Raw genomic sequence first — 21,160 nt, 5'->3', positions numbered from 1 at the left:
ATTAGGAAACCAAATATAGATTAGTTAACAAGTTAGACAGCTTACCAAGTTTTTTATAAAAGCCTTACATGACAGTAAATGTCATAAAGGGTCTGATTTTATTGGGTGGCTTGTATAAAACAAGCCCTGTAAACCAAGCATAAAGGTCCAGACTGCCTATTGAGCTATTAGTATTACACACACTAAGAAAACTACTCTGAATGTCAACAATTGATTAATAGTGTGGTTTTGGTACATTTGCTTTAAAAAGTCACAAGCTGAATATGTCATTTGATATCTCTTTCCCATTGCTCAATACCAAAGGAGTTATTAGAGATAGCTTATAGGTATATATGTTTTCTCCTTATCAGTTCTTATTTAAAAAGCTACGGGAAGCAAATGTGGCCCAACAGATACAGCATCCGCCTACCATATAGAAGTCAAAGGGTTCAATACCCAGGGCCTCTTGGCTCATGTGTGGTGAGTTGGCTCACACACAGTGCTGCTAATGGGCAAGGAGTGCTGACCCATGCAGGGACGCCCCCGTGTAAGGGTGCACCCCGTGCAAGGAGAGCCACCCCACGTGAAACCGCAGCCCATCCAGGAGTGGTGCCACATATACGAAGAGCTGACACAGCAAGATGATGCAACAAAAAGAGACACAGATCCTTAGTGCCACCCGATGAGAATACAAGCGGATGAAGAATACACAGTGAACAGACACAGCAGACAATGGGGGGGGAGGCAGGGAAAGGGAGAGAAATAAATAAATCTTAAAAAAAATAAATTTAAAAACTTTTTTAAAAAGCTGTGGAAATATGAGATACAGGTGGACAATAATGGTCTTGCTCAAGTAAGGTTTTATTTCGTTTAGTGATTCTGTCTCCCTTGAATTAGCAATTACCTGAGGCCACAGTAAAAATGCCTTAGATAATTAAACAAAAACAGACCAATGTTTGTATTATATTCAGACACAAGGACAGTGGCTGCCCTAGACTGCCCTAAATGGAAACAATAGCATTAGCAATGTTTGAAAGCATCATTATATATCTTTGAAGGTCAGCTTTAGATCTCGAACACTGAAGCCTAAACATTCAATAAAATAATTCTGGTTGGTAATAATGAAAATTGCATTATTTCCCATACAGGTTGTGAGTGAGATATGCAGAGTTCCCACATGTTTGGGGCCCTATGTTGTGGGATTACAGTAACTTTTCAATACACATCTGAGACTCAGAAGACTTTAACTGAACAATTTTTATATTTTAGTTTTTTTTTCACTTTAAGAGGATGCTTTTCAATATAATAGGCTTCTTGTCACCCACTTATAAAGTGATAAATAAAGGATGTCAAAAGTAACTGTGTACAGTTTTGATACGAAATTTAGAAGGGTTAGAAAGAAATTATAGATTGAAGAGAATTACTCTAAATAGGAGACCAAAAATTTAAAATTAAAACTTCAGAGTGAAAGATAAATATTCTTCCTAACTAATCTGCATAAGCTTAATTAAAAATCAAGTGAAAGGGAAGCAGCTGTGGCTCAATCAGCTGGGCTCTTGTCTACCATATGGGAGGCACTGGGTTCATGTTCTGTGGCCTCCTTGTGAAGGCAGGCTTGCCCACACGCCTCGGAGAGCTGCCTGGCCTGCAAGTGCCATGGAGAGCCTACTCAGCAAAGTGATGCAACTAAAAAGGGAGATAAGCAAAAACGCAGAAGAGTGCACATTGAACAGGCACAGAGAGCAGACAGCTAAATAAGCCACAAGGGGCGGGAGGATAAATAAAAATAAATGTAGACACAGAAGAATGCACAGTGAATGGACAGAGAGAGCAGACAACATGCAAAAAACTGTGGGGTGGGGGATAAAAAAATCAAGTGAGAGCAGATATGGCTCAAGTGTTTGAGAATCTGCCTCCCACACTGGAGGTCCCAGGTTTGGTTCTGGTGCCTCCTGAAAAAAAGAAAAAAACAAACAAACCAAACAAACAACAAAAAAAGCAAGTTAGGGGAGATGATGTGGTTCAGTGATTGAGTGCTGGCTTTTCACATACGAGGTCCCAGGTTCAATCCCTGACCCCAGTACCTCCAAAAAAAAAAAATCAACTGACCACACTGCCCAATTGGATCATAAAAATGTCTATATCCCTTTAACAGAAGATGATTACAAGAAAGAATTAAAGCCTATTCTTTTGAAGTACAGATAAAGCTATAATAGTCCTTCCACTGAAAGGAATAAAAACACCCAGTGCAAAACTTCCTTGGAAACTTGAACTTGATTAAAATGTGGAGCACAGGAAGAAGGGTAGTAAGAATCAGAGGAAGGAAAGACGGTTTAGTATTCTTTTGTTCTACAAATTCCATTTCAGAATCCTGGTGCTTTTAACTCCTATGCTAATCAGAAGTTGTTTCTATGTATATATATATATATATATATATACACAACTCCATAATATCCAAACTTTTTTTTTTTTTAAAGATTTATTTTTTATTCCCCCCCCCCCATTATTTGTTCTCTGTGTCCATTCACTGTGTGTTCTTCTGTGTCAGCTTGCATTCTTGTCAGCAGCACTGGGAATCTGTGTCTCCTTTTGTTGCATCATCTTGCTGTGTCAGCTCTCTGTGTGTGCAGCACCACTCCTGGGCAGGCTGCACTTTTTCACATGGGGCAGCTCTCCTTACGGGGCACACTCCTTGTGCACTGGGCTCTCCTATGCAGGGGACGCCCCTGTGTAGCAGGGCACTCCATGCACGCATCAGAACTGTGCGTGGGCCAACTCACCACACAGGTCAGGAGGCCCTAGGTTTGAACCTTGGACATCCCATATGGTAGGTGGATGCTCTATCAGTTGAGCCAAATTCACATCTCACTTCTAAACTTTTAAATCCATAATGATGCAAATGAAGATGCCTATGGTCATAACATAATATGAATACCAGATTTGTGGTAGAAAATCACCTCTAAACAGCAGAAAGTTTCAATAAGCAACAAATATCTACAATAGAAATATTAAATTTTGGGTATACTAAAGACTACTGTTTAACTGTTAAATGCTTCTAACAGTTTCAAGAAATCTTAGCTATCAAAAAGGGTGAAATACATTTCATCTTTTGATATCTACAAGTTGAGAAAACAGCAACTAGTGACTATACATATAGACAAGGAGTAATGACTACTCACGTTCACAGTTAACATATATGCCCTTGTCTAAATCTTAGAACAGCCTGTATAATATGTCATCATTTTATTGATGAAAGGTTAAATAACGTTATTAGGCTTAGCCAATTAGTAAATGATAATTTAGATTTGAAATTAGCACTCAAGTCTCTAAACTTTATATTCAAGGTACTAATTATATGAGGTTACTCTGGAATGTTTCAAGAAAAAAATACAAAGATACTTCTCTGATTCATGAAGGAGTCTCATAAATTTAGTTCTTCACAGAGATTGGATGAAGGAAGTTGCTTTGAATTATTTTTAGAATGATTATATCATTTAAAATGATATAAACAAGAACTAAAATGATCTTAATTCCAATTCATGAACTAAATATGGGGTGTAACTAGATGGCTTTTATTGGACCTTATATTCTGTTAATTATTTCCAAGCATCTAAAACAACACTGTTCAACAGTACTTTCTGTGGTGATGGAAATGTTCTGTGTCTGTACTGTTACTATCCAATACTGTAGTCCCTGGCCATATTAGCTAAAAACTTGAATTTTTAATCTCATTTTAATTAATTTAAATTTAAACAACTACATGTAATTTAGTGGCTACTGTATTGAATAGCACAAATCTAAAGCATATATTTGTCAACTATAATATACTCAATATCCCAAATACATCCACCCAGTTTCAAATTTCTGCAAAGAATATTCATTAATAGTTAAACTGCTATCTTACAGTTCAAAATCAATTTTGGTAAAGACAGTTCTCATGGATTCTAAGCCTCTGACATAGTTTCAATAAAATTAGATGCTGATGTTAAGATTCTTTCAATACTATGCTATGCTAGGTCTTGAGGAATATGAAAATAAAGACCAAATATTGTCACTTAGGCTACAGTGTAAGTCTTAGAGTTAATACTTTTATTGTGACTGTAGGTGATAATTTTGTTCTCACCTCTATTACAATATAGAGTCTACTGTCACATGAATCTATAACATCAGTGAATCAAAGACACTTTTGCATGCCTGCAACAGAAAAGAGGGAAAATGGAATGGAAAGAAGTCCTATAAATACTAACAGATTTCTACTTCACAGTAGAATCACAGACACAACAGAAGAGTCTCACAGGGAAAGAGGGAAGGAGGGGCAATACCTAATAGAATATAGTCCTAGTGTACCAAGTATCCTCTTGCCAAATAATTTCAAGCTATATTTGCAACATGTATAGCAATAATGGCCAATATAACTCAATTATTATAAACCCTTAGTGAATGATTAAAAGGCCAACATTAGAACATGGAACTTGAATATACCTGATTTGAAGACATATTCTCAACTTTCATTAATGATGAATAGCTCCTAGAAGAGAAAAACACATGTAAAATAGGTCATCCAGGCAACAAATATTTCAAGAACATTTACCACATATCTAACCACTGCCAATGGTCTTTAGAAGAAGCACCAAAGTTTTCAGATATAGTCCCTACCCTCAAGGAAAATGCAACATATAAAGGATTAATATCCATGAAAAATAAATAAGATGTGCAAAGTACTTTATAGTTCACAAAGTGCTTTCTCATATTCTATTTCATGTCACTTCCACAATAACTTTGTGAGGTAGGTGTTATTTCTACTTTTCAGATAAGAAAATTCATCTATAACCAAGATCAGATATAATTCATAACTGAAATTACAGTCAATACAGCAAAGACTATAAATGCTACAGGAATTCCAAAGGATGAAAAACCATCAGTGTGGGCAGGGGTTGTTAGTGCACCCTTCATGGAAGAGGCAGAACTCAAGTAGAAGTGCATTTCAGATCCAGAGAAGAGTATAACAAAGGCATAGAGATATTTATGATATTTCAAATATGAAACTCACTCAAGTGGAGTCTTAAAGCAAAGCAGCAGGAAATCAGGCCAGTTGTTTGGGCCCTATTATGTTGTACAAATTACTTGTTAATACGATGTGATCAGCAAAAAACCACAAAACATTCCTGAGTAGAGGAAAGACATAACGAGATTCAACAAGTATTTATTAAATATCCATGATGTATAAGACCCTGTGCTAAGCCTGGTGGAGGTTGGGATGAGAAAAAAACAGAAAATAATGAGTAAGACAAAGCCCTAGTCCTCAAAAAGTTTACAAGGGGAAACGAAACCTATTCAACAACAGCTACAGTGAGTTCTATTAAAAAAAAAATAACAGAAAAGTGAAAAAGTGAGCCTATACACACACATACTCTGTAACAAACACAGAAGAGGGAGAAAGGAGACGAGGGGGAAGTTAAAACCAAGGAGATCAGTTAAAAATGACAATATTTACCATTTATTGAGTGTCCTTAACACTGTGTTAGATGTTTTATAAATTATCTTTAATCTCTACAACAACTTTATAAGGCAGGGAGTATTATCCCCATTTTACAAACAAGGAAGCAAAGTCAGAAAAGTTAAGTTGTCCAAGGTCTTACAGCTAACAAATGAAAAAGCTAGGTTTTAAATTTAAATCTGACTCCTAAGCTCACAGTCTACATCATGCTCCTGCCTCCTGCACTATCACAATCTGAGGGCATGCATCCACAGTGTTAACAATGGTTATGGGAAGGAAGGATAAACTGGAGGGGAAGCAATCATGACAGCAAGTTTCTAGCTTGGATGATCTGAATAAAATAATGACACATATAAGAAAAATGGAAAAAAGTTACAAAGATGATATGCTTGATTTGGGCCAGTTGCATTTGAAATTATTGTAAGACATCAAAGTAGATATGAACTGAGGAAATGAAAAACTGAAGACTAGAGGGAAGAACTGTCATAGTTAGAGATAAATGGCTAGGAGAAATCCAGATAGAGATATTAGTTGACACTTGTAAGAATAAGGGCTCCCTATGAGAAATACATATTAACAGCTATGTGCAAAATGCCTCATGAGCAGGAAAAGAAAGACATGTTGATAAAGAAGCGGTTAGAGCACAGAATCTCAATCCTGGCTGCATTTTTAAATCACCTGTGGGGGAAAAGATGTGGCCCAAGTGATTGCGCTCCTGTCTATCATTGTCCAGGATTCAATTCCCGGGGCCTCCTGGTGAAAGGCAAGTTGACCTGAGCAGAGAGCCAACCTACACAGAGTGCTGGCCCATGCAGAGAGATGGTGCAGCAAGATGATGGGGAAAAAAAAAAAAGAGAGAGACAGTAAGGGACGCAGCAGACCAGGGAGTTGAGGGGGTGCAAGAGATTGAGCACCTCTCTCCCATTCTAGAACATCCCAGGATTGGTTACCCACGCTGCCTAAAGAGAAGACAAGCAGACACAGAAGAACATACAGAGAGCAGACAGCAGGTGCAAAACAAGGAGGTGGGGGGTGGGGGGAGAAAATAAATAAAATAAATCTTAAAAAAAAAAAAAAAGGAAATTAAAAAAAAAAATCACCTGTGAAAATTAAACATATCCAGATTCCAGTTGTGGAGATCTGCAACCCAGGTTCAAAGAACCACTGGGCTTCAATTCCCATTATATGAAGGTGGGAATTTACCTTTCTCTGGGCTAGACCCTTCCTGAGCTCCAACCCATTAAGCCCAATTGGTTACCTGGCATCTTTTTTGGATGTCTAAAGGTATTTTCAAATTCTGATGTCCAAACCAAACTCATGGTCTTCTCTATCAAAAATAGTTTGGTTCTTTTCCAGTATTCCCAATCTCAAAGAATGGCATCAATACCCATTCAGTTTCACAAACCAGATCTTAGGAGTTCATCCTTTCCCTTGCTTCTCCCCTCAACCCAATCTGTCATCAAATGACATCATTTTACCTATGAAGTTACCTCTCATTGATCCACTTCTCTCCACTTCCACTACCACCATCATAGTCTAAACTACCATCATGTGTCCTGTGAACAACAGCAATAGCTTCCTAACTGGACCCAGTCTGGTTCCCCTTCCAATGAGGTCACCCATACAACCAGAGTAACCTTTCTAAAACATAAAACCTAATCTCACTACCCCCTGCTTAAAATCCTTCAATGACTTCACAACGCTCTCAGAATGGAGACAAACACAGTACAGGGACTGGAACCTTTCTATACCTCAAGCCACAACTTGATGCATGTGTCTGCTTTGTTCCCTCCGACACAGGGTCTTTACAAACATAATTCCTTCTACTTACAACATTCCTTTCTTCCAGCCCTTTGTCCTATTTTTTTTAACGGAGGTAATGGGGATTGAACCCAGGACCTTGTACATGGGAATCAGGCACTCAACCACTGAGTCACACCCTTTCCCCCTCCCCTTTATTTAAGATTTATTTTTCCCTCTTCCCCTCCTTCCACCCTGTTTTTGCTGTGTGTCCTTTCACTGTGTGGTCTTCTGTATCTACTTCTGTTTTTGTCTTCTCACTTTTTTTTCTCTAGGATTCACTGGGATTTGATCCTGAGTACCCCTGATGTGGAGAGAGGTTCCCTGTCAATTGCACCACCTCAGTTCCTGGTCTCTGCTGTGCTTCACCTTGATTCTACCCTTCAAACTCTTTTGATATATCATTATCTTGCTGCGCAACTCACTTGCACGGGCACTGCCTCACCGAGAGGGCACTAGGCTGGCTGCACAGGCACTGGCTCACCCCATGGACACATGTGAAGGCAGGCTTTCACTTCTTTTTTTTTTTTAATTTTAATGCTGTATTTTATTTAAATCAGTATATCCAAACTATTGTCATTTTTGCTTGTAATCAATATAAAATTATGGAAACATTTTCCATTCTTTTTAATATGCAAAGTCTTTATTTTTTGTCTTAATTTTTTATATTACATTAAAAAATATGAGGTCCCCATATACCTCCCAACCCCCTCACACCACTCCTCCCCCCATAACAACAATCTCCTCCATCATCATGAGACATTCACTGCATTTGGTGAATACATCTCTAAGCACTGCTGCACCTCATGGTCAATGGTCCCCAGGAGGACCCAGGGATCAAATCTCGGGTCCTCCCATATAGTAGGCAGAAGACCTATAATTTGAACCACATCTGCTCCACCCCATACCCCTTTTTAACTAACTTAGTTTTGATTTTAACTCAAGGATCACTGTATCAGGGAAGGCTTTGTCAACTACTCCAAAACCTCCTTTTAAGATTCTTCATGGCACATTACATTTGTCTCACAGAACTCAGTTAACATTTTACCCTGATTTGCATGATTATTTCTTTATCATCTCTCTTTGCTACTAAATAGTAATCTCCACAAAGGCAGCTTTGAGCTTTCTTTTATCACTTGACAAGTTCCTATGAAAATATATCTTATAGATGGGAGTGAATGTAGCTCAAGTGGTTGAGCACCTGCTTCCCACACAGTAGGTCCCGGGTTTGGTTCCCGGTGCCTCCTAAAAACAGAAAACAAATAACAAGCCAACAAACAGAAAAAACAATTCTGGGGAGCTCATGTAGCTCAGTGGTTGAGCACCAGCTTCTCATATATGAGGTCCAGGTTCAATCCCTGGCCCCGGTCCCTCAAAAAAAAATTATATATATATACAAAAAATAGATATTTTATATATATATGTATAAAATAGAAAATATTCTACTTTTCCTGCCTTAAGAGCAACACATTTAATAAGCTAGTATTCCTTTCTTCATCAATATCTTTTTCTTTTCTACCCCTCACTTCTGTATCTCTGTGAACACCACAATTCTCCCATTTATCTCGGTTAAGTCTAAAGAATGATGAGAAAGTCTTTTCTTTCCCATTTCTTTTAGAGCTTTAAATTGTGCCTTGGTGCTTCTTCCCTATCAACATTTCTCATTTTCCTTGGCTAATCTCAATCATTCATTCATCCATAATATATTAACTAATCACTTATCACATAAACAAAGCAGTGTGTCACATATAGGAATACAAGGATGCAGATTAGTACTTTTTAAAGTTTATAATTAAAAGGAAGCACTAATGTACACAAAGGATTATTTACAGCAGGAGGCAGTGCCTGATAAACAACCAAGGAGCCACAATCAAAACAGAAATTTCTAAACCAGACTATAGCATCCTTGTAATCAATGGCTTCACCATTTGCCTCTTCTACATGTTGCTACCAAACTTACCCTACAAGTTTACTTCTTCCCAATAGCCTATGACCTATAATGGCTTCTTATCACTTATCCTATGAAACCTATAATGGTTTCTTAATACTTACAACATGAAATTATGGACTACACAAAACCTTTTAAGTCTCTCTATAATGTACCTAATTTTCCCCCTCCTATTTGCTATATTCCCTCAACTCCAGCTTTATCAACCTGTTCATTCCTTGCCTCAAAGGCACATGGTATAGTATAAGTATTGACTTCAGAATTACAGACTTGAGTTTGAGTTCCTGCTTTGTCACTTGCTAGCCATAACATTTGACACATTAAACAGCCTGCATTTCAGTTTCTTCATATACCAAGTAGGAATATTTACTTTGAAGGATTAAATGACAAAATATACACAAAAGCACACATACTAAATTCTATTTCCCTTATCTATTTCCTCTACTGGTTCTATTACATTGAAATGTCCCTCTCTTCTTCCACACAAAACAATTTCTTCTTCTGGAAACCTTAAAATTTTTCCTCTAACACAAAGCCTTCCTCAAATGAATTATGTTCTCAATTATGTACACAATACAAGAGAATTCAGCTTAGGTAACCTAACACAACCAAAATTAAATAAGGTTATGTCCATTACACCTCTATGTCGAGAGGGCTTAGATTCCACATGGATGATGGATGCAATAACCAACCCAGGGTCCACAGGATGGAGGAATAGAGTATGGACTAGAGTAGACTTACTGATACTCTACTATGGAGCTGTTGTGATTAGTGATGGAAGAAATTTTAGCACTGATGTGGAGAAAGTGGCCACAGTAGCTGCTAAGGGTAGGAAGAGGGAAGAAGAGATACGATGTAGGTGCATTTTCAGGACTTGGAGTTGTCCTGGGTGGTACTACAGGGACAGATGCTGGACATTGTATGTTCTGCCATGGCCCACTGGGTGGACTGGGGGAGAGTACAAACTACAATGTAAACCATTATCCATGTGGTACAGCAGTACTCCAAAATGTTATTTACCAAATGCAGTGAATGTCCTACAATGATGAAAGAGGTTGTTGATGTGGGAGGAGAGGGGTGAGGGGATGGGGGGTATATGGGGACCTCCTATATTTTTTGATTGTAACATTTTAAAAAAATAGAAAAAAAAAAGATAAAAATTAAATAAGGTATCTATATTCCTTTAAAACCCAGCAGATCAAAGGTGGCCAAAATGGGTTACAGGTAACACAGAAAAAGGAATAAAGGCAAAAAATACCATAGCGAAGTCAATCAAAGACTTTGAAATCAGAAGACTGTAACTAAACTCCCTGTGTTTAAGTTTCAAGGTGATTTTGAGACAAACTAAATCTGGTAGTGAAGATGACCTTTATAGAGATAACTGTTAAAAAATATAAATAAAAATACAACAGGCTGCAGAGCCTCAAGCTCATTTAGAAAGCAATGATATAGAAATCCTAAACACCAGTGGCTCTTATGGATTTCTTTAAATACATACATACATACATATATATATATATTTTAAGATTTATATTTCCCCCTCCTCTCCCCTCCGCCAACCCTCTGTTTTTGCTGTGTCCATTCACTGTGTGAGCTTCTGTATCTATTTCTCTTTTTGTCATCTCTTCTCATTTTGTCTCCTCTACAATTCACCAGGATTCGATCCAAGGGACCTCTGATGTGGAGAGAAGTTCCCTGTCAGCAGTGCCACCTCAGTTCCTGGTTTCTATTGTGCTTTACCTTGACTTTCCCCTTTCTCTCCTTTTTAAAATAATGTTACATCAAAAAAAATAAGAGGTTCCCATATACCTCCCGCCCCGCCTCACCCCACTCCTCCCACATCAACAACGCCCCCCACCACTGTGGCACAATTGCTGCACTTGGCGAACACAACCTGGAGTACCACCGCACCACATGGATAACAGTCCACACTGTAGTTTACACTCTTCCCCAGTCCACCCAGTGTGTTATGGCAAGATATATAATGACCAGCATCTGTCCCTGCAACATCATTCAGGACAACTTCAAGTCCCCAAAACTTCCCCACATCGCATCTCTTCTTTCCTCTCCCTGTCCTAGCAACTACCGTGGCCACCTTCTCCACATCAATGCTATAATTTCTTCGATTACTAGTCACAATAGTGCCATAGCAGAATATCAGTAAGTCCACCCTAATCCATATTTTATTCTTCCATTCTGTGGACTCTGGGATGGTGATGTCCACTCCACCTCTAGATCAAGAGGGGGCTTAGATTCCACATGGATGATGGATGCGATTCTCCTGCTTGCAGTTGTAGGTACTCTTGGTTCCCTGGTGTGGTGGTTGACCATCTTCACCTCCCTGTTAGCTGGCCTGGGTAAGTCCAATGAACCAGAGGGTAGGAGTTGCAAGACTGCTGAGGTTCAAGGCCCAGCTGGCACGTGGACAGTACAGAGATTCAAGTCTCCTGAGTACACACCAACCCTAGTATCAACCACAGGTTCAATAAAAGTGACAGAAGAGGCATGTGGAGAAAGGTCACCTCTGAGTCCAACTCCATCACACTCAGGAACACAAATTCCAAACTAGGGTCAACTGACATGGCACTGAATTCCAGAGCCATGTGCCATGACCATAGAACCTGTGGGTCTCCATAGCCCTCAGGAAAACCAGTACCTGGGGTTGTATCTACTTTGGCTGTCACTGGGGTCCTGCTGAGGTGTGCGAAAAGCGTGACCCCTCTGATGACCTTCCGACTTTTTTGTGAAGACTCTTAGCCATATAAACTCATTTGTCATTGCCATTTCCCCCTTTTATACAAGGTCAAAAAGCAGTTTTTAACACATGATCCAACATGTAGGCTGAGATATTCTGCTGGTCTGAGCTGACCCTTTTATTCAAGGTCCTTTTCTAGCTGCATTACCAACTGGTACTTGGTAGCAATCCCTCAGCACGAGGGAGGCTCATCCCCAGGAGTCATGTCCCATGCTGGGGGGAAGGTAATGCATTTACATGCTGAGTTTGGCTTAGACAGGGCCACATTTGAGCAACATGGAGGCTCTAAGGGAGTAACTCTTAGGCATCCTGCAGTTGAAGGCCTAGTTCAATTTCAGGCACACAGGCTCATAAGCACAGTCATTAGTATTAAGGGCTCATTGTTGGACCACCCTTCATTGTTGGTCTTCGCCATTGCACTTGGGGGATTGTTGCTGTTCCATTGGGGAATGTGATAGAGCTCTGCTGGCTAGGCACTCAGCACTCCCTCAGTTGTCTTTTGTAACTGTGACCACTATGAAAATATCCAACATATATCCAAACATTGTTATGTATGCTATATACATGCTCTGGAGAACTCCCTCCCAACCATGTGCCCCCCATCAATAATAGCTCACACCAGTGTTCCTTCCCTGCCATAGTTGAACCTCTCTGTGGTCCAAAACATCTTCAAAGATGAAGCCTAATATATTGCCAAATTCAATTAATAGGAAAATGAAAGACAGTGATTGGTTTAAAAATTAGAAATAGAATACATACTAATTTAGAAACACTAACAGAGTAAAAATAAACTGGGGCATTAAAAAATGAAAAATATTATAAAGATTTGTTTTTGATGTTTTGCATTTCATCACTGCAATAGGTGCTGCCCTTTATGTACAGTGGAAAGGCAATTTCTTTCATTTCTTCTTCAGTGTCTGCATCCTTGCTTTATTTTTTCCCTTCTAATTTTTAATTTTGTCTTTACAAAATTTTAGATCACAGTAATTCACATATACAATATAGGGGATTTCTCATATCCAACATCAAAACCTTTTCTCCCTTCCCCAGCAATGATCCCATTACATGTTCATGTTATATTTGCTGCAGCTGTTGTACAGATATTGAAACAGCTTTCAAACATAGTTCCATTTTGGTTTACATTATGGTTTATATTTTAGACTGTATAATTTTTTAAATTTTTAGTTAACTAAAGTTTTACATTACAGTTTATATTTTAAGCCTATAGACTTTTATACATTTTTGGTATAATTTAACATGTCCTATATCCATCACTGCATGATCCTGCAGAACACTTCCACTGTCTCCCAGTTACCCTGATTCCATCTATTCAATACCTCGTTCCCCCTCCCCTCAGGGCCCACAGTGATGATAAATCTTCATTACAGATTCACAGATACTCGCAACAATGCCACGGGCTTGACATACTAGACTGCTCTAATCCATTGGGAGCCACCAATTCTCTCGAGAGAAACAATTCCCTCTGTTTGAGAACATCAGTCCTCCACAGGACATGGGTACACCTTCATACTCATTGTATAGGTCTCCACCCAATGATATAACCCACTATGACAAAATGAGCACTCACACACTCCCTAAAAGCCTGACCCTGTGCCAGATGCTCCGCCTTAAGCATCTTAAACAAGAAGTTTTCTCAACATTATAGTTTCAGCCACTTACCTGAAAATCTCCCATGTTCAAATATTCCCCCCAGCCCTTCCCCCAATTCCTTCGGCCGTCTGACCCACCCTCCCAATCCTAGCCCCCCTCAAGCCTGCAAAGCTCCAGCCAAAGGTATCCCTATGCTCCCATCTTATCCCTTCCCTATAGTAATACTTATCTCTGGCTTATCATAGATTTCACCCATGCAGGCATCAGCTTGCAACCCTCCTCTCCGCCCCAACTTCTTTAAGCCTATCATCCAGTCTCTAGGCTCTCTGAGACAGCTTGGTTTACTTATTTCATATCAGAGAGGTCATGTAGTATTTGTTCTTCAATGCCTGCCTTTCTTCACTCAACATAAGGTCCTTAAGATTCATCCATGTTATCCCATGTGTTTTGTACCGTATTCCTTCTTACAGCTGAGTGGTATTCTATTGTATGTATATACCACATTTTGTTTATCCACTCATCTGTTGATGGGCATTTCGGTTGATTCCAACTTTTGGCAATTGTGTATAATGCCGCTATGAACACTGGTGTGTATATATCTGTTTGTGTCCTTGTTTTCAGTTCTCCTGGGTATATACCCAGCAGTGGAAGTGCTGGGTCATATGGCATATCTATAGCTAGTTTTATGAAAAGCTGCCAAACTGTCCTCTAGAATGGCTGTATCCTTCTGCATTTTCACCAGCAGTGGATGACTGTTCTCATTCCTTCACAACCTCTCCAACACTTGATGTCTTCTGTTTTTTTGATAGCCGCCAGTTTCATGGGAGTAAATGATATCTCATTGTAGTTTTGATTTGCATTTCCCTAATGGCTAGTGATTTTCAGCATTTTTTCATGTGCTTTTTAGCCATTTGTATTTGTATTTTTAGCCATTTGTATTTCAAGTGTCTGTTCAAATCTCTTGCCCGTTTTTAAAATAGGTTGTCTTTTTATTTTCGGGTTATAGGAGTTCTTTATATATGCAGGATATTAGTGTCCTATCAGATACATGGTTACCAGATATTTTCTCCCATTGGGTAGGCTGTCTTTTCACTTTCTTGACAAACTCCTTTGAGGTGCAAAAGGCTTTAATTTTGAGGAAGTCTCATTTATCTATTTGTTTTTTTGCTGCTTATGCTTTGGGTGTGAAGTTCATAAAGCCATTTCCTATTACAAGGTGCTGTAGATGCTTCCCTACATTGTTTTTCAAGGTCTTTATAGTCTTGGCTCTTATATTTAGGTCTTTTATCCATCTTGAGTTGATTTTTGTATAAGGTGTGAGATGGTACTCTTCTTACATTCTTTAATCTTCTTTCATTCTTTTGCATATGAATATCCAGTTCTCCAAGTACCATTTGTTGAAGAGGCCATTCTCTCTCAGTTGAGTGGGTTTGGTGGCCTTGTCAAATATCACAGGACTATATATATGAGGATTTATATCAGGACTCTCAATTCAGTTCCATTGGTCAGCGTGTCTATCCTTGTGCCAATACCATGCTGTTTTCACTACTGTAGCTTTGTAGTATGTTTTGAAGTCAGGTAGTGTGATTCCTCCTATTTCATTTTTCTTTTTCAATATGTCTTTGGCTATTCGGGGCCTCTTTCCTTTCCAAATAAATTTCATAGCTAGTTTTTCTAGTTCATTAAAAATGCTGTGTTGATTTTTATTGGGACTGCATTGAATGTGTAGATCAGTTTTGGTAGGATAGACATCTTAATAATATTTAGTCTTCCCATCCATAAACAGGGAATATTCTTCCACTTATTTAGAGAAGCAAGACCCTGGAAGGGAGGAAGGAACCCAGGAAGCCTGAGCCCTCACAGATGTTGGCAGCCACCTTGCTCCAACACATGAAAATCAACTTTAGTGAGCGAAATAAATTATGCCTTATGGCCTGGTATCTGTAAGCTCCTACCCCAAATACCCTTTATAAAAACCAACCAATTTCTGTTATTTTGTATCAGCACCCCTTTGCATGACTAATACAGAATTTGGTACCGAGGAGTGGGGAAGTGCTTTTGCAACTACCAAAATATTGGAATGGTTTTAAAAATGGGTAAGGGTTATTTTTGGAGGAGATGCTTAATGGAAAAGGCCTAGATTGCTTTAAAGAGACTGTTGATAGCAATATGGATGCTAAAGAGACTTTTATGATGCCTTATAAATAAATGATGAAACTATTATTGGAGCCTGGAGGAAAGGTGATCTGTGTTTTAAAGTTGCAGAGAACTTAGCAAGATTAACTCCTGGTATTTTATGCAAGGCAGAATTTGAAAATGGGAGCCTGGGCATTTAGGTGAAGGAATTTCCAAAGTAAACCCAGAGAATGAGGCGTGGCTTCTACTTGTAGCTTATAGCAAAATGCTAGATGAGAGAGAGATGCTGAGGACTAAACTGTCGGGCATAAAGAAAACAGAAACTGCTTCTGGAAATTTCAAGCCTCTGGAAATCAAGATCCCAGAAGAAAGTGCCCCATTGGAAGACTTAGCTAAACTTGGGAACTTTTAAATCAGGATTGAATATGCACTTATCTAGGAAGTGGAAAGTCTTACTGTCTGATGACTTGGACTCCTGTTTCCTGCATGCCAAACCAACAAGCTTTTTGAGAGCTGTATGAACAAAACCACTTGGTTGGACTAAAAGGGACATGGAAAGGAGAGCTTGAAGGAGAGACAGCTTTAAGGAAAAACCATGGAAGCTGAGAGCTGGAATTAAGATATCACCTTGGGCCAAGAGAAGAACCCCACTTGTGTCTACAGAGAGGGTGAATTTGCCACAGTACCTGACGAGGGTTGATGCTCCCACCCAATGTTTGGTGAGAGTTTTGCCACCCCAGGGTATAGAGAGGGTGAAGAACATTCCTCAAGGATTAGGGCAGCTAAGGTCAGCACCCCACAGGTCTGAGGGGTGGACCTGTCCCCCAAAGGTTAGGGAAGGCCAAGTGGTCAACTCGTTGCTCTGAGAGGGTTGAGCCTGTATGCCAAAGTTTAGGCAAGGCTAGGTGGTCAACTCATTACTTTGAAAGGGTTGAGCCTGTATGCCAAAGGTTAGGGAGAATGTTGTCTTCATGTCACTGTAAGAGGGGGGCTAAGACTCTAACCCACAGGAAGCAGACTTGGCTCAACGGATAGAGCATCTGCCTACCACATGGGAGGTCCGCAGTTCAAACCCAGGACCTCCTGGACCCATGTGGAGCTGGCCCACATGCAGTGCTGATGTGTGCAAGGAGTGCCGCACCACGCAGGGGTGTCCCTGGCGTAGGGGAGCCCTACATGCAAGGAGTGTGCTCCATAAGGAGAGCCACCCAGCGCGAAAGAAAGTCCAGCCTGCCCAGGAGTGGCATTGCACACACGGAGAGCTGATGCAGCAAGATGACACAAGAAAAAGAAAGAGATTCCCGTGCCACTGATAAGAACAGAAGCGGTCACAGAAGAACACGCAGCGAATGGACAGAGAGAGCAGACAACTGGGGGTGAACTATAAGTGTTGGAGAGGATGTGGAGAGAAAGGAACACTTATTCATAGTTGGTGGGAATGCAGAATGGTACAGCCATTGTGGAGGACTGTTTGGCAGTTCCTAAAGAAGCTTAATAAAGTTAAACAAAACAAAAACTAGAGAAGGCACTGGTCAGAGAGATGGATAAGACTATGGAAGAAGAGTCAGAGAGATGAAATGTGGTTGCTTTTCAATTTGGAAGAAGGGAGCCACAAGCCAAAGGATGAAGGCAGCCTCTAGAAGCTGGAAAAGGAAAGAGATTCTCCCCAAAAGAACACAGTCCTGCCAACATCTTGATTTTGACCCAGTAAGACCCATGTTGGCCTTCTAAATTACTGAACTTTGTTTTAAGTTTGTGGTAATTTGTCAAGGTAGCAATAGAAAACCACTATTTTCAGTGTTCTTGTGCCCTTTTACACTAGAATTCCAGGATACAAATCGACCATAACTACTATTTATTGTTTTAAAATGTAGTTTCTTAGGGAAGGCCTCACTACATTAATTGCTTTTAAAATGGCTTTTAAGAAGTTTACAGACCTAACTCTATAAACAATTTATGATGGTTTATCTTATAATAAAATTAGCTATCTTATTTTATACACTGACACATCCTGCACCTACAGAATGGCAATTTGACTAATACATTAATATAAAACAAAACTTTCTAAGTCATGTAAGGCTTTGAGCTTGTTTTAGGTCCTCCACCAATAAATCACTAAGGGTTAATCCGTAATTAAAAGGAAAGAATCCTTGAGGTCAATACCGTAACTACAACATACCTAAGTTCATCCATTTCTCTCTTCTTCTTCATTTCTTCTTTTTCTCTCCTTTTCATTTCCTGAATTTGGGCTTTTTTTTCATTCCTCTCTTCACGGTCTCTGCATTCTTTCTCTGCTGCTAGGTCAGGGAACCGCTCCATTTTGGTCTTTTCTAATCGATTCAGTATCTCATTTACTTTCTTCTCCACTGTCACAATTTTAACCTTTGAGAGAGATGGGGAAGAGAGGAGAATTGAATCTTTATTGTATTTTCCCCCCATATTGGGGGAGAACCTTTCCAGTGATTCAGCAGCTAGTAACCCAGCCTAATTCCCTTTAGAAAACATACATCATGCTCATCCTTCAACAGCAATGGTGTTAGACAAAAAGATGGATACTACACTCAGCGTCCTTCAGTGGTGCAGAACACTTACATCCTTTTGCCTGTGAAAGCCTATCTGTCCCACATCCATGTCAGCTGTTTTCTTCAGGTTAGACCACGGTGTATATACCACATTAACGTTGTTCATCTTGCAGCCTGCCAAGAGAGACTATCTTCAACATGCAGGCAGGATGAGACTAAGCAATGCGTTCCCTTACCCACTGGCAAATTACCGTAATCCAACAAAGAAAACGGCTTAGAATGAAAAAGACATAAATTGTTTCATACCACAAAATACTTTATAAAAACCACCCACAAAAGGCAAACAGTAAAGCTGACATTAAACCAAATTCAAACAGAAGTATTATGATGGAAAGCAGGGTCCATTAATTAGCTTCAGAGACTTCTGCAAACTCCCTAAAACTGAATGCAAAATTTCTTCTTATGTGCATCTTTTAAAGATGAAAGGATCTAATGGGTTTCTTTAGAGTCTTAAAGGAGTCCTGGATCCAGAAAAGGTTAAGCAGCAACAAGAAACAAAAGTCAAGGCCTGGGAATCCAGAGTCCTGCACTCTATCCCCATACTACCACAAACTAGCTATGTCACTTGGGAAAAGTCCCCATGGCTCTCTGAATCTCATCTAAAAACATGGGGAAATTAGACTAGCTTAGTAGGGTTTTTGTTTATTGTTTCTTTTAGCAGTGGAACGCTTTATAGCAAAAAACAAAAACAAACAAAAAACACACTTAAAACTAACCAAAGCAGAGATGCACTGAATGAAAGGGGATGCCAGGTATTGTTCATGCCTCCCATCTCCTCACCACCACATTTCTTCCTCTTCACCCCCAACGACCTCCCAGGTAGCTCCAAAGATCACAGTTTAATCACTGGTCAAATGTACTCTAAGGTCCTTTCCAGTTAGATGGCAATATATTTAAATGTTTACTATATCATTATGCACAGCAGAGAATCTGGTATCTTTAAGTACCTAAAGACTACCTTATCTAAGTGCTCAAAGTTAACACCACCAAAATGGACAAAATGCCATCATATGCCTCCTGACTGCAAAGGGCAAAACTTCGCTTATGTAGTATTTCTGCTCCAAAATGCACACTGTGATTCTAGTCAAGAGAAAGCCTCAGGAAAAAAACAAATTGAGTGACATTCTACAACTGGTCGGTAGTCTTTAAAAGTATCAATGTCTTAAAAGACAAAGGCATGCCTCCAGATTAAAGGAGACTAAAAGACATGACAAGCAAATATAATGCATGATCCTGGATCAGAAAAATACTGCTCTAATGGGACAATAGTGAGACAACTGGTAAAATTTAACAATGGACTGTATATCCGGTAACAGTATTTTATCTATATTAAATTTTCTGAATTTGATGGTTATTGTAATGCAGTTACTTAAGAAACTGTCCTTGTTAGAAAACACATGCTAAAAGAGTGAAGGGTCATGGTATCTACAATTTTCTTTCAAATGGTTCAGCTTTATTTTTTTAATGGTTCACTAAAAGTTTTGTTTTGTTTTTTAAAGATTATTTTTTATTTATTTCTCTCCCCTTTCCCGCTCCCCCAGTTGTCTGCTCTGTGTCCATTTACTGTGTGTTCTTCTGTGTCCACTTGTATTCTTGTCAGTGGCACCAAGAATCTGTGTCTCTTTTTCTTGTGTCATCTTGCTGTGTCAGTTGTATGTATGTGCAGTGTCACTCCTGGGCAGGTTACACTTTTTCATGCTAAGTGGCTCTCCTTACGGGGCACACTCCTTGTGCATGGGGCTCCCCTATGCAGGGGACATCCCTGCATAGCATGGCACTCCTTGTGTGCATCAGCACTGTGCATGGGCCAGCTCACCACCAGTCAGGAGGCCCTGGGTTTGAACCTTGGACCTCCCATGTGGTAGGTGGATGCTCTATCCATTCAGCCAAATCTGCTTCCCTCATTAAAAGTTAATAATGAATATGTAATAAAGAAAAAAGGAAATATAGAAAAGTTTAAAAACTTGTGGATCCAAGTGAAGGGTATATAGGCTCATTGTATTTATTTATTTTTTGCAATTTTTCTGTAGGTTTGAAAAAGTTTTGCAAAAGAAAAAGTTAAAAAAAATCTTCATGTGCTAGGCACAGTAGAAGATATAAACATGGATCAGACAATGGACCCTACCTTCCAAGACTCTAAAAGACGGGAAATAAGTACATAAGTTCAATTAAAAGTAGAATCAGTCAAATGATGTTAGAATACACAGGAAGGGTGCTATGGTACTACAGAGAAGATAGTGATCACTCAAAGCTGGAAAAAGGAAAAGTCTTCACAGAAGACTTAGTGATCAAGGAGGACTGTAGAGCCAGGCTGTACGACATCAAATCCAGTCTCCACTATACTTCAGAGCTCTGAGCCCTTGGGCAAGTTGCCTAAATTTCTCTAAGCAATGTTTCCTGATCTATAAAATGAAAATAATTAATAATATCTGATTCATAGGGTTGATAAATGAAATCACTTGCAGGGGAGCAGGAGAAGCTCAGTGGTTGAGTGCCTGCTTCCCCTGAACAAGGTCGCAGATTCAATCCCTGCACTTAGTTAAAAGAAAAAAAAATTACTTGTAACGTTTTGAGCATAGTGCCAGGCATATAATTAACACTCAATCAATGTTAGCTATTACTACCATTACTACAACTACTATGTAGAAATTTTTTTTTAAGATTTATTTATTTATTTCTCTCCCCTCCCCGCCCCAACGCTGGTTGTCTGTTCTCTGTGTCTATTTGCTGCGTCTTCTTTGTCCACTTCTGTTGTTGTCAGCAGCATGGGAATCTGTGTTTCTTCTTGCTGCATTATCTTGTTGTGTCAGCTCTCCACGTGTGTGGCACCATTCCTGGGCAGGCTGCACTTT

General features: G+C 39.4%; 1 protein-coding gene across 5 annotated transcripts in view; it reads right to left on the bottom strand.

Annotated features, from left to right (window-relative positions):
* CCDC25 (coiled-coil domain containing 25) overlaps positions 1-21,160 on the bottom strand; it is a 58,600-nt gene that overhangs the window by 2,825 nt on the left and 34,615 nt on the right. For 3 of the 5 annotated variants that reach the window (XM_071211927.1, XM_071211928.1, XM_071211929.1), the window contains 4 exons: positions 18,319-18,422; positions 17,906-18,108; positions 4,462-4,507; positions 4,103-4,173 (listed from right to left, as the gene is read on the bottom strand). In XM_071211927.1, coding sequence (XP_071068028.1) covers positions 4,138-4,173; positions 4,462-4,507; positions 17,906-18,108; positions 18,319-18,422 — 389 coding nt within the window. In that variant the 3' untranslated portion in view covers positions 4,103-4,137. The remainder of the gene's footprint in view (positions 1-4,102; positions 4,174-4,461; positions 4,508-17,905; positions 18,109-18,318; positions 18,423-21,160) is intronic. The other 2 variants (XM_058287805.2, XM_058287807.2) reach the window with 1 other exon arrangement.

This window comes from Dasypus novemcinctus, chromosome 25 (genome assembly GCF_030445035.2).
Source record: "Dasypus novemcinctus isolate mDasNov1 chromosome 25, mDasNov1.1.hap2, whole genome shotgun sequence".
NCBI lineage: Eukaryota > Metazoa > Chordata > Mammalia > Cingulata > Dasypodidae > Dasypus > Dasypus novemcinctus.
Note: the sequence above shows the minus strand (reverse complement) of the source record. Positions and strands in the feature narration are given on the sequence as shown.